At 39.0% G+C, this 19771-nt stretch overlaps 1 protein-coding gene, 1 long non-coding RNA gene and 1 pseudogene across 2 annotated transcripts; 1 reads left to right on the forward strand and 2 right to left on the reverse strand.

The window, feature by feature from the left end:
* The first annotated feature begins 774 nt into the window (after window positions 1-774).
* Window positions 775-1698, forward strand: LOC115589937 (uncharacterized). The gene is made up of 2 exons (XR_003985644.1): window positions 775-924; window positions 1342-1698. It is a non-coding gene; the product is annotated as an uncharacterized LOC115589937 (long non-coding RNA).
* Window positions 1699-7400: 5702 nt separating this feature from the next.
* On the reverse strand, window positions 7401-9321 carry LOC115589929 (uncharacterized; annotated as a pseudogene).
* A 990-nt stretch (window positions 9322-10311) lies between these two features.
* LOC115589437 (piggyBac transposable element-derived protein 2-like) lies at window positions 10312-18019 on the reverse strand. Its single transcript, XM_030430277.1, has 7 exons — window positions 16730-18019; window positions 16313-16492; window positions 15282-15356; window positions 15105-15179; window positions 14988-15010; window positions 10428-10441; window positions 10312-10317 (listed from the first exon to the last, which is right to left on the reverse strand). Exons 1-7 carry the CDS (start codon window positions 16906-16908, stop codon window positions 10312-10314), a joined length of 552 nt encoding a protein of 183 aa, XP_030286137.1. The 5' UTR covers window positions 16909-18019.
* Window positions 18020-19771: the final 1752 nt, after the last annotated feature.

Below are 19771 nucleotides of genomic sequence, written 5' to 3' on the forward strand. Positions count from 1 at the left end.
ACAGTGGATTATTGATAAAGCTAAATATCGCAACTTCTATGATGTCATTCTGAATAATAATTAGCCATGTGCTTATGTTTGTTCGAACACTGGACAGATGAAGAAAGATAAATTCGCCAAAATCAGCCATCTGACCATGGAAATAGGGAGTGAGTTGAGTACAAGGGAGCCGGTAAGTCATGATCAGATGGCTGATGATGGACATAAGCAGCAACAATGATTAAGACATCTACTCTGATGTAAATGAGGTGCTTGGGTGCAGAAAAAATCATCAAAATAGACCTTGTTTTGAAAAAAAAAAAAACCCTGCAGAGGCCAGATCCACCTAAACATTTTATTATGGGGGGGTCTGTGTATTTTTTCTGCTTGTCCCTACTGTCAACAGCTCCAAGTCTCCCCTGTTGCTGTCAGGTTGTCCTGAATTGCATTATAAACAACCCAGAGCATCACTAGGAGAGTGTCAGTCACAACACAGATCATAGTCTAATGCAAATGCTCTATTTAATCAATCATTTCCTTCATACTGGCAAACAATGATTTGTAATCATTTTTTTGCAAACTGTTTGGTGCTGTTGCATATATTTGAGGTGATTTTGGAGTAAACTGTAACTGTTCTGCACACAGGCCAACATACCACTACAAGACCGACCCTGCAGACACCACCACATCTTTGACAAAGTTGATAAACATGGTGTGAGTTACTCAAATATCCCTTTATTTCTCTCTATATATTGATTAGTTGCCTGTTTATTCGCTTAAACTAACACAGTCTAATTCAGTGTTTGAACTCTCTCTGTAATATTATTTTCAGGCTCAGTGGCAGTCAGTCCTGTCTCTCGGACAGTCTTAAGTGATGTGGAGATGCTCAGCCATCACTACTGAGGCCTTCAACAGTGTAATCCTGTCATTCTGCATAAAAGCATGGTAGGTGCAACTACTTGCAATATTCAGAAGAAACAGAGAACACGACCAAGTTCAAATAAAACAGGAATAATACTTTTAGTGCTCAAAATAATTCACATGCCTACACTAAAATAAACATACTAATAAATGTTACCAAATGTCACAACACTTTTATCAGGCCTGCCACATCAACAAAGAGTGATCCTTACAGAAGGACAATAAAACAAAGAAAGTATTTCAATGTAATTGTCAAAAACATGTCGTTGTCATTTGGGTTTTAATACTGTAATCACCTTGACTTTAGTACTGAGATCACCATACCACTACATGCTTCTCCTTCATTCAAAACCAAATTTATGCAGTGGTTATGTGCATGGTTGCGACTGATTAATCATGACCGTATAATATAAGTAACAGTGGTTCTGCCATATTTTACAGATCATCAAATTGACCTGATGATGCTGTGTTTGAGGTTTTCCTGGACCCAGCCAGACTCTCCTTGCAGTATGACAAACCATCAGAGGAGGAAGATATTGTTGGGCGGGTGTTGCTTCAGTCAAGCAAAAGCTGTCAAGACAACGGCCAGCAGCATCAGGAAGCATCAGTATCCACAGAAGAGGCATCAGGATGATCTGTGTGACCTGAGAGTTCCATTATCAGCTGACACAGTTCAGTATAAAGGAAACTTGATTTCAGGACATGATCTGGACAGTTTACATAAAAGTGTTTCCTACTTTTATCTGTACCTAATTTATCCTCATTGGCATTGAATAAAGTGATTTGGTTTTAATGAAAGTTGTTGTCTTCTTCGAATTCAACACTAAGGGCACTGTGGCATTAGAGAAAAGAAAGTCTGGAAAGAGTTTTGCCATTAATCCTTTAATAAATAATGACTCTGTAAGCATCACATATCAAACTTATTATTGTGTTGCCAGATCACAATATATTGTATTGAATATTCGGTATGGTATTTTGAAAAGGGTATCAAACAATTTGCACGTTTGACACACATTTTAAAGCATAAATCAGGGTTGATATCCTTAAACACTTAAATCTTAATGTGGTGTTTTCAGAGTTTGAAACCACTTGAAATTGTAACTGCATTACTTTCATAAAAATAGTTTCATAGTGGCCCGGCCAGGTTCTACAGGATGCCAGGTCAAAATGTTCGGGTTTTCCTTTAATTTTTCATCCTTTTGTAGAATGTTGTCACACAATTTTGGTTTTCTGAAGGAAATTGAATCAAAGGCTTCTGGATTTATTTGTATGTATGTCAAGTACATATAAACAAATTCAGTTGCCTTCAATTCAGTTTCCTTGATATATCTATGACCTGGATGAATGAGATTATTCACAGGTACAAATTTTGGTTGATTATAGATAGGGATGTAACGGTATGAACATTTCATACCATGGTAATAGTGACCAAAATGATCGCGGTTATTGGTATACACTGGGATTTTTAAAATGTCTTCAAAATATTGAAAAAACACTGATATATTGATAACCTGAAGCAATTTCACCAAGATGAATATTTAAATATAGATGTATTTTATATTAAAATAGTATCACAGGCAAAACCTTATCAAAACAACAGGCTTTCTGCCTGTCATTGTGTCGTCTGCCACCAATAGATACTGCTCCGGTCAACAGAGCTGAAATGAATGCAGCAAGAGTAGCCAAAGTCGTGATGAACGACTTCGACTAAACTGTCCCTCGGCATTCGTATAGTAGCCAAAATATATCCCAAAGGAAGCAACTGTTCTCCCTCCATCATGACTTCATGACTTCAATACACAACAAACCACAAATGCACGTTGAACTTTGCGCCTGTGTAGTGAGACTTTGAGAGAAGCTCTTGCGAGTTGTTCACACTATGGTTCTTGACCACGGTTACCATGGTAACGGTTGCGTCGAATATCTACTGCGCTGTGATTGGCTGAGAAGCACAAGCGAGACCTGGTTCTTTTTCTGGTTTCAAAAGCAGTCAGCCGAAAGTTAAGAAATCCATGTAAGGACTGTAAAGTATTGATTGCTTCTCTATTTCTTGAATCTTCCACAAATCTTTGAGAGATTGAGAGAAATCCAGATAAGGTTTGAATGTGATCACAAAGTTCTCTATACAGCTTCCCGTGAACAAAAGAATCTGTAGCTTCTCCATGCAATCATTCCACACATTGTAAGATATTATTAAAATACAATTATGTCATTTTCATTGCTACTTACTCCCAAAATAAAAAAAATACTGGGAAAATAGGATGAGTTTGAATAGCATCATTGCATAGTTTTGCTGTGTCTGGCTAATATAAGCTAAGCAAGCACATGTATTTCCTGGTTTGAGAGTGACTTCCTGTTTAAGGAGGGACTTCCTGTGTCCCTGAGAAAGGAGAATGTATGTGTGTGCGAGAGTGAAAATATATGTATGTGCAAGGAGAATGTGTGTGTGAGAGTGGAAATATAAGTATGTGAAAGGAGAATGTATGTGCATAAAGGAGAATGTGTATGTGTGAAAGGAGAATGTATGTGTGTTAAAGGAGAATATATGTATGTGAAAGGAGAATGTGTGTGTGTGTGAGAGGGCCAGAATGAATTATGTCTTGTACGGCCCCTCATACTTTACCGCCCACAAAAAACCACAATGGACACTTCACTGACAGATATTTAGTGAACATCAGGCTAACATCTGCATGCTAGCATTGTCATTGCAAGCATGGTGTTTAGCAAGTGTCCTGTAAAGAAAATGCTCACCACCTTAGTTTTTTGTGTTAGCATGCTAACATTTGCAAATATCCAGTATGTAGTCAATTAAGCCTCATTTAAAGTCTTATTGAGATCAGTCAGATTAGCATTTGATGACATGACAATGAGATTGAAAAATCCATCTTTTTCAGAATCGCTCTAAAACTTTGCCTACATACTGTTGCTTTAGTTGTCCACCTTAATGCACACACATCTTCACAACAGCAGGTGAGCAGATGTCGAGGAAGTGTGTCATTAATGATATAGCCTCATCAAAACTACTGAAATCAACATGGTACCGAATGACAATGCCAGAAGCTGGTGCTCTTAAGCTTGAATGAAACAACGGCATAAGCAGGCCTACATTGAATAGGGGTTGGATCACAATCGGTACTTTCAGAGAACAATTATCTCTCTGTTTCTCTGCAGAACACATGTGAATGATGAAGAAGGGAATGCAGATTGTCTATAAGTTAACAGATCGTTGATGGTGTCAATCTCCTGGATGGATAAAAACAGATGGCTGTTAAAAATGCTAAAATGGTTCACAACAGCAGTCAATATACCTCGGCTGTCCGCTCAAGTAAAGGCTTTTATACTGTTCTTCTTTTTTTTTTTGTCAGATTTTAAAGTGAAACTAGCTCTATTTCTTTAACTCAGCTTGAATTTGTCCTTTTTTTTCCCCTTTACAACGTGTGTTATAGATCAATCTGCTGTCAAATTAAATGCCTCAGTACATAAGTGATAGTTTGGTTCTTCTGATGTGGGTTTGTATAAGGTACCTGTCTCTATACAGTGCTATTCCTGCAGTAGATGACTGTCAGCTCCCCCCCATGTGGATAAGTGGGGCGCAGCGTCGTCAGGGAAGCAGAGCATATTGCTGCTAAACAGCAGACGGCAAGATGTATTTTAGCCACCAAAAAGAAGGCACATCTAGAAAATATATATGCATTTCAGTGTATGCAATATTTTGAACATCATTTGTGCTTTACATTGCTGTCACACATCCGTATTCGATGGCACTGCATTTCCTCAACCGTGAAACAACTGTATTCCTACTCTCAAGTGTAGCTGTCCCAGTCGTGGACTGTGTGACACTGCTGTCAAAAAGTGTCAAAAATGTCCAAAATATAGTGTACACTTAAACAGATATCTATTTTTTAAAAGTTTTGTAAGTTTTAAGTTAACTTTTAACTTGTGGTAACGATGAAGATGCCAGGAGACCCGATGTCTTAAGAGCAGTGTTGTGTTACACACATGTTACAAAGTAACACGTTACAGTAAAGTAACTGCTTTTTTACGGTAAAAAGTAGTGTAGCGCGTTACTACTGAAAATATGGTAACGAAACATAGTTCCTTTTTCAGTTGGGCACAACATTACTTTTCTCAGGGACAGATTTGACAGCGACACCGCCTCAGCTACGCACTTGCACAGTAATCGCGGGCTGTCATTCCACACTGAGGCTGGTACTAGCAATAGCATGCAGAGAGCAGTCAGTCATCATGGCAAACGCAGCGGAGCAACCACAACCAATGGTAACTTCTGAGGGATAGCGGTATTCCCATTATTTCTAACTGATTGAAAATAAGGGGAAGAATTTGAGTGTGAGGTGTACACTGTGCCCTGGCCAGAAACTTTTGTTCACTGCCGTGAACTCAACAGCCAACCTCGCCAAACATTTGAAAGCAAAACATGCTAACATGAAGCCAGAGCCGGCCCTGGGCATTGGCAGTATAGGCAAATGCTAGGTGCGCCGTCATCCACGGGGGGTGCCGGAAACGGAGGGAGAAACAAAATTAAAGAATATATATTTTTTATCAGTGCCATTACAACTATTATTTCGAAATATCATATAAGCCCACATAACGTCATAGCAAAGACTATTAAATGACGGAGAGACCTTTTTTCTGGGTTCTGGCTCATTGCACTGTACCTGTCCTTTGTTAGGGGGGTGGGTCGTGAGGCGAGCTGCCTGAATCTGGCTGCACCGAGACCCCAAGACCAAGAGACAGATTTACTGATACTGTAGCAGAACCACAAGGTCCAAAAGAATGAAACCATCCGGCGCCCAGTGAAGGAAAAGACGGAAAGAAGAGGAAGAAAAACGTGAAGAAGATACAGGTACAGTAACGTCAATGTGATGAAGTGAGTGAAATAAATAGTTTAATGATCGTTGTTGGAGCAGAGTGTTAGCTTGCTAGCTTACTTCAGATTGCAGCATCATTAATAATCAATAAATAGCTGAGTCGACGTGTGTTAATGTTACTCCACTTAAATTCATCAGGGACGTTTGGAAAGTTAACCTTAGGCCTGTTCAGTTGTTTATTACAGGTGTCTATCCTGCTTGTATGTTAGTTAAAATGCTATTAGTTTTCCATCCCCTTTGTAACAGGGTGGATGTAAGCCTTTGGTTTATTGTGTCACAGTTTATGTTTGTTAAAGTTTACATCAGTGTTAAATTCAGATTCAGATTCAGAATACTTTATTAATCCCCGGGGGGAAATTGTTTAAAGTGCAGTTAAAGTGTATTACTGTTAAGACTCCACACCTTAGCTTTCCCATGTCATTCATAGGCAAATCACCTATGAATGACACCAATCTGTTTATCTTTTTTTTTTATTAAAATGTAACATGAAGTGGTCACATATACTTCTCTTCTCTCTTCAGATGCACTTTTAACATATTTCACCACCACCAGCCCAGTGACACAGCATCATCAGGTGCTCCTGTCCCTCTACCTCAGCACAGCAGAGTGACACAGCATCAGGACTAAAGGCTGCACCAATAGATGCTGACTGGACATCTCTTCTAACTGACAAAGTGAGATGAGAGTTAGTTTACAGAGGACCATTTCAACTAAAAAAACATGTACACATTTCCCAAAAACAAAGATGGGAGAGTGTCAACATGGCTTTTGTAACAGAGTCTTAGTCAATGCTGAAAAAATCTAAAGAAGCTGGCTGATGTACTCAAACAGAAATGATAGCTTGCACTGCTTCTGCTGCTAAATGTTTTCTCCAAAAGAATTCAGACTTAATAAGGAAGGTCTAAAGGACTGGAAAAATGTAAGCCACTTGCTGAAGGTTCATGAGGATAGCCGGGCGCACAATACCCACATGGCAACATGGAAGGAGTTGAAGGTCGTTTTGCAAAGTGGCTGACAATAGATAAGAGGGAGATGGCACTTGCTGAGGCTGAGAGATATGTTTACACAATGCCTTATTTATATTTTATTTTCATCACTTGTTTATTTCCTCAGTTTTTATTTAGTGTGATATTTTTGACTTAAAAGAAATATAGTCTTGAATACATACATGCAGTTTCTGTGTGAGTGTATGAAAATTGATTGTGAAATTGACTGCGATGCAAGGGGGGCGCCACCTAAGATTTTGCCTAGGGCACCAAATTACTCAGGACCAGCACTGCATGAAGCTTGCAGCTCAAGACCCCCAGGAAAATGATGATATGACGAGTCCAAGCCCACATGAGCAGCTAAAATTTCATTTTCACCAGGTATCTAAACAAGGGTTGGACAAACTTGTCGCTTCGTTCATCGTCGAAGAAATGTTGCCCATCAATACGGTCGAATCTCCCACTTTAATAAAGATACTTGGCTCTGTTTGTGGCATTATTTTAATAATAAAGAGCACAAAAGAAATACCTGTTATGTCCTCCATAGTAGAACTTAATGTAGACCTATACAAATTTAGGAAATGAGATGGGGTTCTGCCCAGATGGAAATTAGATTAATCAAGACTCGTGGCAAGCAGAATATTTAATAAACATCATGATCAACAGGGACAAAAGTACTGAACAGATCTACAGTGCAGCACAATGTTGTTTGTTCCATCAAGCAACATAAAAATGTCAGCCAGAACAAGCAGATATTGTAACATGAGTAGGTGTCCCGACAGCTATGGCTGAAGGAAAACGTGTTCTACTGGAAAGCAATGCATTGTGAGTTGGCCAGTGAGACTGCACATTTTCTCCTCCATATTACATAAATATTCCAGAAATAAAAGTTGAACTGAAACGTACTTTTAAAGCAATAAAAACAGGACAGTGAGACGTAGGTACTACAGGTCAAATTGTCCTCGTCAGGAGACTTTCCCATGCCATTCCTGTGTGCCAACACAGCCACACAGGAGTATTTGCTGAAACAGGTCCAGTTCTAGAGCTTCACACTGGAGTACACACATTCATTGTTGGTGTTGTTCTTCTGTCTTCTTGATCTGTTGGGCAGCTTGACACTTAGAGCAGAATAATGGAGGTTATCTGCGTCTCTGTGACCCTGGTGAGAAAATATGTAGAAGTGGATTAGGGTTCTGATCAAATTCTAAATTCTGTTGTGAAATAAAGAAAAAAAAATATTCTGATGGTAATTAATGAATCGTTAGGACATATTTCACCTCTGCATTTGTTGCGGAGGGAGCAGATAATCTTGCTTGAGACTCTGTGAAACACAGATAAAGCTGTTTCATTCAAAAATTATATATATGAAATAAAAGCTGTCAGATACAGTTAGTATCAGTTACCTGCTGACTGATAACTGTTTCTCTTCTTCATCTTGAAAACCAAGAGAGCCAGTAAAACAACCAGGATAGTGGTGAATGTCAAAGCTCCACTCAAGAAATACACCAAGACAACAAAGTCCACTTTGTCTGCAGAGAGACAGACATCAGAAACAGAACCAAGCATGTTTAATTTTTTTCACATTAAGTTTTATCGGGGAATTAGTATGGCTATTTTACAAATGGGACAATCTTTTCCAGAAAGTTACTCACCTTGGAAGTCCAGCTTGGTCCCGTCTCCAAACAGTATGTGTCCACATGAGGCAACAGCACAGTAGTAGGTCCCAGCATGAGAAAGATTCAGGCTCTTCATTGGCAAGTTGTAGACACAGGTGTGTGTTTGTGTGTTGTCTTTCCTCTCACACTGATCATTCCTGCCTCCATGGGTGTAAATGAGTCCTGGATAAGCTTCTTGAGAGTGTTTGAACCAGTAAACACTGTTCTCCATCACAGGTCCCAGTGTGTACTGTACAGTTCAGAGTCACAGAGCCTCCTGGCTGGATGATCTCAGATGCTGACTGATGGACCCAAGCTGAACCCGTCACACTGACAGTAATACTCTCTGAAGTTTCTAATGTGTTTAAAAAACTACTCATGCAGTTGTAAGCAGCAGAATCTGAAATCCTCAGATCTGAGATCTTTAAGTGATTTTTACCATCCCCTGTAACCAGTGTGAAGCGTGGATTGTTCTTGAATTCACCGTAAAAAGTGCCATTTTTATCAAACTTGAACATGGCAGCGATGAGCTGTAGTTTCTGTCCCAGGGGTTGTTTGTACCAGTAAAGCCTTGCGGCGACATCAGCTTTATAGAAACATGGCAAAGTCAAACTGCCCCCAGTTTTGACTGATAAAAATCCTCCGTCAGGATGAACAGATGAGGACAACTGAGAAGCTGTCTGAGCTGAAATGAAATGAGAGACAAAGCAAACACACAGTTATTTATTTGTGAAAGAAATCAGAATAATCATTACAACAGACACATTAGTATGAGGAGTAACTGTACATTCAAAAATAAATACTTGAATAAACAAACTCAACTCACCCATTATCCCCAAGAACAAACATGTCAGATGGAAGAAGACAAGCCTCAGAGATGTCATCGTGTTTGAATCCTTGTGTTGAATGACAGAATGTCAACACCTTCTCCACCCTATAGAGAGAAGACTGTGTGTGATTGGCCAGCCTGAAATGACTCTGTATGAGCTCTGTAGGAAACATGGTCACATGTTCACTGTCACACGTATCACGTTGGTAAGAGTCCCATGTTGAGCGACAAACGGAAAACTTGCATTGTAAAATTGCATTCAAAATAGCTGAAAAAATATATGACCTGCATCAAACATAAACACTCTCACCAATACACAATAAGAGTCCTGCTCCACGTTTGGCAAACATCTACCATCTAATGATTAAAAAGAAATATTATATCAAGTTGTAACCGACACTGTATTCTGTGCTGTATTGAACGCATGTTTTCTTAAAATATAGAAATTAAAAGTGTTAAACCATGATACTAAACAATAAATACTTTCACAGTATCTAACTGCATGAGTCAACAGGACTCAGAAGGTTTCTGATGCTTTAAGTGCCATAACAAAAAGTCCATTTACCTTTCATGTACAGTAATAGACAGGCAAGGCTAGTTACAGAAAAGCAATGCTCATAATAATAACAACAATATCAATCTCAATACACATGAACATTTTGACTTTCAACAGTGTTTTTTCTCTTGTGTTCTTGTTTGACTGTGAGCTGTTCTAACTGTACTCTAAGTCATAAAATTGGTCTGCTGGTAAGAGCTCTGTGTTCACATGTTGAAGGGTCTTTAGGTGGATCTGTGTGAGAATCAGTGTTGGGTATAGTTACTTTGGAAAGTAGTTAATTAGGTTACAACGTTACCATCAATTAAAAGTAATCAGTTAAGTTACAGCATTACCTATGAATAAAAGTAACGCGTTAGAGTACTCATGCGTTACCAAAAATTAAAAGCCGTTTGCAGCGCCTCGCACATGCTGTAACTTAACTGACACACACAGCCTCCTTTAAATGCACCGAGAAGTTGTGACAATGATGAATAACGTCAGTCATCCAACCAAATTAACTCTGCAGGATAACAATAACAGGAAAGACAGTCAGCAATATGCCACATAGCGTTTTATTAATTTTAATTTTTTTTTTAATCACAGAACATATGAATCAAAATTCACACCTACCCAGCCCAGGTAGCCTATATATGAGCACCAAACAAGATTAGGTAACTCCTGAATTTTTTTTAACCCGAATGCAGTTATGAAAGTGCATAAAGTGCGCTTACTTGTAAACACAATCTGAGGTCAACAGGTAGCAGATTCAGATCCATTTAGAAAATTAACGACCAGTCAACGATCTAACAGAAATTTTAACAGCTGCCTCTATGTCAAACAAAAATTATAACAGGCCGAATAAAATCGCTCACTGGCACACAGGCAAATGACAAATAGCGTAATAGCCGAACTAAAATACTATTAAAGTGTCACAGGCCTAAATTCACTTTACCATCGTCCACTTACATTTACTCTTTAAAGTAATGATTAAAACGTAGCAGAAGAATATTTTCGAAACGTCTATCCGACAGTCGATTTCTCCTGGGAGTAAGAACGAGACTCCCAAGGCTGAAAAGCCTCTCCACGGGTGCCCTGGAGGGTGGTGGGGTACTGAAGCGCAGAAATACTGTCTTGATCCTGGGGAACTTGTTTAACCCTTATGTTGTGTTCCGGTCAAATCTGACCGATTTAAAAGTTTTATCTCTGAAAAATGTACTTCATTTGATCAGATTGACCTAAGAGTCCATGACTTTGTCCACAAAGAGGATTTTAACACACAAAATAAATAGTATTCATTAGGGGTGTGCCAAAATATCGATACTACGATATATCGCGATATTTCGTCTTGAGGTACATTATCGATACACTGGTGCCAAATATCGATATTTAAAAATGTAAAAAATAATGATAATAATAATAATAATGATAATATATATTTATATATTTTTTTTTTTGGCCCACCACCACCACCCGTCTTCGGAGGACAGCTTTATCTTTATTCAAACATAGGTATACAACCAAATAAAATTTAAAAAAATGGTTTAAAGCTAGGTTCTACAATCCTGGAGAGCGAGCAAGAGAGCTAGCAAGATTTGAAAGTGGCACCTCCACTAAGTTCCACCTCCCCCTCCCCATCCTGTCAGTGCTCCGTCCAAAGCCACGCCCCCACAAACTTGAACACGCATCTGTTAGTGGGACTCAGCAGGGAGAAGGAGATGCCGGAGCAAGACGCAGCAATTCAGCTGAAATTAGCACGGAGCAGACAGGAAGTTAAGCGCCAAAATAACATACTACATCTGGTTACTTTTCAAAATAAAACACTCCGTGTTGACTCCGCATCGTGAGGCCAACTGTCTACCATACTGCACCATTGCGGACTCAAACCGCAACGGACGGCGGAGCAAAACCGGATCGGAGCCGCAACGCAGCGGACCCCTATCCAGTGGAAATTGGGCCGACTCATTAGCCATTCTCATGGCTAAAAACAACACACAAAGAAGCTAACGTTAGCATTGGGCTAACAAGAGCTACAAATGTAGCCAAGTTGGCAAACCTCACATATTTCATGAAAATAACAAATCCCCCTGAAACAAAACAAATAATTACCTGTCCAACAGAAAGAGAGCAACCTCTGCATCACTTTTCAAGCCCCTCTTACGAAACAAAATATATATTGCAATCTACTTGAATTTATATTGCAATATATTAGAAAATATATTTCAATATATGATAAACTTGATCATATATTTGAAGATATATAGCGATATATGGATAGACAAACTATTGCTATATATCGATTCATATATTGTAAAATACATTGCTGTGCAAAAAAAAACTAATACATTATTGCGTATGTTGCCTAAGTATTTTTTGAGTCATGCTTAGGTCATTATATTTAATGTACATTATATAGCCATATGGATGGACCATACATGGCTATGTGTTGATTCATATATTGTAAATTGTAGATGACAGAGTATTATGAATTAAATTATCATTAACAGCAGCAAAAAATGACAACATTTTTTTCTTTGAATCCACTTTTTATTCCTCCAAATGACATTTCATCTTCATCATTTTTTTTCCATAAATGACATTTCATCTTCATCTTTTTTTTCCATAAATGACATTTCATCTTCAACATTTTTTTTCCATAAATGACATTTCATCTTCATCATTTTTTTTTCCATAAATGACATTTCATCTTCATCTTTTTTTTCCATAAATGACATTTCATCTTCAACATTTTTTTTCCATAAATGACATTTCATCTTCAACATTTTTTTTCCATAAATGACATTTCATCTTCATCTTTTTTTTCCATAAATGACATTTCATCTACAAAATTTTTTTTCCATAAATGACATTTCATCTTCAACATTTTTTTTCCATAAATGACATTTCATCTTCATTTTTTTCCATAAATGACATTTCATCTTCATCTTTTTCCATAAATGACATTTCATCTTCCACATTTTTTTTTTCCATAAATGACATTTCATCTTCAATATTTTTTTCCATAAATGACATTTCATCTTAAACATTTTTTTCCACAAATGACATTCCATCTTAAAATTTTTTTTCCATAAATGACATTTCATCCTCAACATTTCAGTCCTCCACACGTGGAGGTACACATGCATAAAGGTTGGCATGATGTGGCAGATCAACCAACATTTCCTGTTGAATTTCATCACATCAAAAACCTGTTTCCTGCCCTGTAACACTCTTTTCAAGCCAACTACATTTTCTAAATTTGGCACTGAACTGTATGATTTGTCATACTGTCTTCCAACAGCAAAACATTTTCTGTTATCAAGTCTCCCTACCACAATGTAATAATACACAGTGATTATGTGTCCATCATACGACAAAATAGTGAAGCTGTTCCTTTTCATTACTCTAGTGAACTGCTCTGAGTAATACAGTTCTCCTTTGACTAAAGTTCTACTGAATATTTTTACAACTGTATCCGTGGTGACTGAAAGTTTCTCTCTCAAAGCCCCTCACAGATTGTGTGGTACGCACAGCCTCCCTTGCACCAGTTAGGGTTGAAGCATGATCTCTATTTGGAACATCTTTGTATGGATAAACCCTAACAGTTCCATTTCCCTTTGGAATTTGTTCACCAGGATGTAGACAGAGGCTGCACCCATAATGACCATTAAATTGGGTCATGTTTTGCAGAATGGGTCTGGCAACTGAATCACACATCATAACAGCTCACTCTACACTGCTTCACAATGTTGTTGCTGTGTAACTTGAAGCCAACAGTTGACAATGACTTACACTCTTGTGTGAATGGTTTTAAAAATGTATTAACATTTGGCTTTTTAGTACCAAACCAAAGGCCAAAAAGTAAAACATTCTCTTTACGGACATGATAAGGAAGCTCATTTACCATCCCTTGTAATGGCCAAATTCCATACTGGGATGATTTGAATAATGGAAGTCCATCACAATTTAATGTTAAGGAGAATGCATGAGGACTATCTAGTGGGCCTCCATCTTTGTTCAGATTATGATACATTTTACCACAACATATGTCAACATAATTTTCTGAATTGCACGTGCCATTTCCTGACTTGAGACAACATGCAATATCTTCTCTTTGAAGAAGATGTTCCAGTTATGTTTGGATGGGTAAGTATAGGAAGAAATTTCCATTCTTCAGTGAGCTGTTTCTATCCCATGCAGAGTTACATACAGAACACTGCCCTTCAGTGACTTGGTCGCCGATGTAATATTCACAGTTGGGACAGTATACGTGACGTTCTAGGTGACCTTGTATTGGTTTAAGCTCTTTTAAGAGCAGATGCTTTGAAGTTAGAACATTTTCCGGACAGTGGATATTAATCAAATCTAAAAGATCAGACAGGTCCACACCAGTAAGTGAGTGTCTCAAAGCATATGAAAGTATAAGTAAAAAACTCTGAGCTTTCGTTAGTTGTGAGCCTGTGTAAAGTGGCTTATCATTTGCCAAAGGAAACTTTTCATTACCGCCTACTCCCAAATGTGATTCTTAATTTTCTGACTTGTCAGTGCTGTCTTCCATGGGACATTCTTCTCCATTGCCAATGGATTCAGAGTCAGTAAAAGACTGCCACAGTGGTTCAAACAACTCAAAATCAACACTGTCCTCAAACAAGAGTGGGGAGGAAGGATGTCTGAGGATATCATCACCAGGGTCTGTTTGCAGGCTCTGTAACGGGAAAATACAGTAAGTCCAAGGAATAGTTGACAAACATAGGCGCTAGGAAATTTGCACAAAATTAAAACTTACAAAAAATATTAAAGATGTTGCATTGTTGTATACAGGGAAAAAAAAGGCTTAGTAGGGCCCTATGATTTCCCAGTTTCGCGGATAGAATCGCGGAATTGGCCGATTAAAACGGAATCTACTTTTTAATGGAATATCGCGGAATTTGACATAATTTCACTGAAATGTTGTTCTCGTGTGGAAGAGGAACGTTTGTCTGGGGAAAACTGCACAGGGGGGGACCAAATCTGGGTGGCACAACAAGTCGCTGCCGCCCCCACAGACTGAGCTCCCCCGTCAAAACAATGCAAGCATGGCGAAGCGACTGCCCACAGCTCCATCTTCGTCGGCGAAAAAGCTGAGAAACTTGACATTTACCCCTCAGTACAGAGCCGAGCAATTCCCGAACGACTTGCATGTGTCAGGTGAACTGTTGTTTTGCAAAGAAGCAGATCTGAGAAATCATAATTAAAAGGTGTATTGTGTCAGAGTTAGTCAAACACAGAAGCCAGTACATTAGTAGTAGTAGTTAGTAGTAGATTACTTACAGTAATCCCACCACCATCATGTTCTTCTTCTGAGCCATTGTCAGAGTTGTGGTCAGAAGAATCCTGATCCAGGTTCTGTTGTGTAAGAATACAGAAGTCTTAGAGGAAGTGCTGTCAGACATAGTCAAACACAGAAGCCAGTACATTAGTAGTAGTAGTTAGTAGTAGATTACTTACAGTAATCCCACCACCATCATGTTTGTCTTCTGAGCCATTGTCAGAGTTGTGGTCAGAGGAATCCTGATCCAGGTTCTGTTGTGTAAGAACAGAGAACAGTTTTAGACAAAGCATGTGTATGGTATACACGGCTGATTATTTTTGATTCTGTTGTTTTTATGTTAGATATAAATTATAATCATTATATAATTTATAATCATTAACCCGTTTGTGACCAGATTTTTTGGGGAGTTGTAAGGCATATCATTTTATCAATTGAGTCCCTCTGAATCAGGTTATGTATTTATTTTTTCCATTTTGTACTTTGTTTTGAAGAAAACAGCATTTTTATAACTGGCAACAATTGTTGCCAGTGGGCACAGAGCTTGTCACTAGGTCAAATGTCACCTAATAATAATATAGACATAATAATGATAATAAAGTAATAACAAAATAATAATATAGTCATAATAAATAATAACAAAAAGGTGGAGGGGGGGTGGGGGGTGTAAAAAAAATAAATAAATGTAAAGCTGTACATGGATACCAATGGATATTATCATTAGGAACGTAGCTAATGATCATGGTTCAAACCTTGGTTCCGCCTGTATGAAATTCAAAACAACAAACAATTTTAACTGGTTTCTTTATTAATGAATAAAATTTGTATTAGATATACATCTCAGACCAAGTCTGTATGATATAAAAACAACCTCCAACAGGTTAAAACATAACAACAAAAGGTTGTAAACATTGAATTCACACTGCCAATTGAAAAACCGCCAAACAAGCGTGGGAACAAGTTGCTGGAAATAAAATCATAATTTGTTGCTGATTTTGCAAATGAAACAGAACAGAAATAATAATTTCTATGTCACAGAAATGCAATGCATATGAAATAGATAACCTACATATTCTCAAATACCTATATACTCAAAAACAGTTTTTTCTTTGAACCTCTACAAACTTATTTCTTCCCATACATTCCGTTACCATTCATTCATGTTCTATGCAATGTGGTACTTCTTGAACATGTCTTGCATCGCTTGTACCTGCTACCAGTGTTGTAGGGCCAGTGGTTGAGATTATTAAACCTGGTGGCATCAGTTATCGCCACCGGCATCGAAGATCTTCTGCCCTGCCTACTTTGCTTTGTTCCATGGCGCATGAGGAGGGTCTGGGCTACCAGCCTCTGGAAGGAGAGGAGATCCTTCTCCCCGCTTTTCCAGGACCTAAATGAATGATAAAACAGCATGATAGATGCATGAATGTGCCATGTTTTTGTTTGCATATGATGCTTTTGATTAATCATCATTATCATCCTTTCTTGCGTTATACCCCATATATAGAATGTTCTGTAAAAGCAATATCATACTTGAGTTTGTGATGTTGTCGACCGAAGAGCACTAGCGAGTCAGACATCACAAACTCAATTGTGATATCACCAAATAACATATAGCCTTGTGTACCTGTAATAGCACCAGCTGTTCACCATGGCACTGTTCAGGGCCCAGCTGAAGCATGGCCACCACCACTTCTTGGAATGGATGTTGACTCTGTAGCGGCTGACAAACTGGTCATGCAGGTCCACTCCTCCCATGTGTGTGTTGTAGTCTTGGATACACTTGGGCTGTCTGACCTCGTCCATGCTCCGCTTCTGTTTGTTCCATCTCTTCGCCTCAGTTTCTTGAAGGTCTGGGCTGCTGTGAAGGGAACGTTATGGAGCTGATTTTGTCGCATCGTGCCACAGTTGCCATAGCCTCTCAGGGTCATCTCATCCAGCAGGGACAGGGTTGTGAAGAGGTTGTTGTGGTAAAACTTGACTCCAGGTGGCACGTCAGCTTTTTTTGCAAGGCCAAGAACCACACTTGGACCCTGACCAAGTCCAGTTTCCACCAGACCTGTGTGCCTTCCTGCATATGGCTCCATCTGATGGACAAACCCGGAGGAGGATGCTAAGCTCCATATTTTATACCCAAAACGAATGGGCTTCCCTCTAATAAACTGTTTGCACACATGCCTTCCAAAATACTCAATCATCATCTCATCTACTGTCACATGTTCTGCTATTGGGATTCTGTTGTTGATGTCATTTAGACACTCAAACAGGGGACGCACCTTGAAGAACGGGTCAGCTGTGATCTTCATATTATCTACTAAATGAACAAAAGACATAATCTCATCAAACCTGTTCCTCCGCATTGGCATCTTTTACAGCAGTGTTGCTGACATCATAATCATCTGACCAGAGAAGACGCCGCCTTGGAACTGTGCTGTATCCACTGGTCAACAGAATACCATAGAATGTCAGAAGTTCATCCTCAGTCAGGTTGAGTGTTTTCCCTTTTTGTTCAGCGTAAAGATTGGACATTTCCAGTGTGGCATCTCTGAGGGACTTTGGATAGAATGTGAGGAAGATATCCACTGGATCATCTGATGTGAAGCCAGGATCATGTTCTTTGGGGACATAGCGAGGGATCTGATATTTTTTGTTGGCTTGTGCTGGTGCTTTGGCCGCAATCTTGATTTTTTTGAATTTCCTGTCTTGGTTCTTGGTTTTGTGGAACATAGGCCCAACGATCTGACTGGTCACTTTTTCATTTGTTCCACTGACCTTTCTAGTCTCTGTCTGACACACTGAGGATGAGCACCCAGGATCTTCATTGGGGGGATTTGGCAGTTGCATGTCTGAATTAGGTAGAAAGCCTTCACCTTTCAGTAATCTCGATGGGAGGCGGTTATGGTCACCAGTGGCCTCGTCATCAGCTCGCAAACGGTTGCTAACGTTGTCTTTAACCAGCTAACTATCGCTAACTATCGCTAGCGACCGGTAACGCAAAGGCTGCTAACGTTAGCGACCGGTACCTAGCTCGCAAACGGCGGTTGGCGGTCTTTAACCAGCTAGCTATCGTTAGCGATGGTCGCTAGCTAACGTAGCTAACGTTATCTATAGCTAGCTAACGTTAGATATTAGTAAGATTTGGGTTAATAATAATACTTGACTGTCAGTCAACATTGTCAGCCAAAATGTAACGTGTTAAAATGAATAGACTAAACTTATTATAAAAATACAGTATTTGATGTAATGTAATCCACATTTTTTTTGTTTCTAGTCATTAAATTCTGTCTTGCTACTATTTTTTACTAACAGAAAAGGAGTCTACACTGAAGACTGCTGAGCAGAATCTCTTGCAAGAGGACCTACCAAAAAGCAAGAAGAGAAAGAGGGTACACAACAAACTTTTCCTGGACACACAAGAGGAAACTGTTGGACAAGCTGCAAAAAAGGTATTGGGGTTTTTTTCGTGACAGCTATTTGAGAATATATTTTTACATTACTGTCAGTTTTGTAGTTGGGTTGTGAGCCAGACTAACACAAACAATGGAAAATATTAACTGTAATTGTTTTGGGACCAGCGGCATGGTGGGGCAGTGGTTAGCACTGTCACACCACAGCAAGAGGTTTCTGGGTTTGAACCTGCCGGCTGGCTGGGGCCTTTCTGTGTGGAGTTTCTTATTCTTTCTGAGTATGCCAGCATTAATAGATCCATGGGTTTAACGCAATTATGAAAACTACTGAAACCATGGAAACATAAACATACAATTCCACCGGAAGAGCAAAACCGGCTCACGTTTTTGATGTTTGTTAAAAGGTGGATAGTACTACAGCTATGAATCTTTTGGTTTCATTTTCCTAACTCTTGTTTGTATTGTTTCATACATAATTGATTTGATAATTTTTATCCAACAGAAAAACTACAGACTCGTAGCAGCAAGACAGTCTGAATTAGAGGTTCTTTCCCAAGAAGAACCTAAGCTCAGCCCAGTGGAGACTTCTTCAGAGGCACTTGAGGAGAAGATCAGGGCCCTCAGGGAAGAGAATAAAAGACTGCGAGACCAGCAGAGTGTAGCATCTTCTGCAGCCAGTAAAGATCTTGAGATCCGAGTCAAGGCTTTACAGAAGGAGAACACCAGGCTGCGCTTCATGGCAGTTAAAGGCAACCATCTCTTTTAGATTAAAATAGGGATTCTTTTAGATTGTGTTTCGATTTTCTCCTAATTTTTGGTGTTATTCTTAAAGATATAACTGCCTACATTTTCGGGGAAATTTACAGATGGACAGGGTTTGTACGGGTGCTTGAAATCCTTGAAAGTGCTTGAATTTCAATCTTGTGTTTTCAAGGTCTGAAAAGTGCTTGGATTTATTTAAGTGCTTGACATTATAACTCTTTCTTTCACAAAATTGGGATCAGACGGGATAATTAATTTCTGAGGTGCTGGAAAATCTTGAAAATGACCCTGAAAAGTGCTTGAATTTGACCTTGAAAAATGTGTATGAACCCTGGATGGAGTATAGGGTTTCCTGTAGGAATTTTTTTTAGCCTAGGGTTAAACATTGGAGCAAGGTTTGCCTCAACTCCCCACTGAGGCAAAATTGGTCTGGCAGAAACCATGTAATGCCTTCAGAAGCCCTCACCAACACATTTTGTTACATGTTGAGACACCAAAAA

Source organism: Sparus aurata, chromosome 10 (assembly GCF_900880675.1).
Source record: "Sparus aurata chromosome 10, fSpaAur1.1, whole genome shotgun sequence".
NCBI classification, from domain to species: Eukaryota; Metazoa; Chordata; class Actinopteri; order Spariformes; family Sparidae; genus Sparus; species Sparus aurata.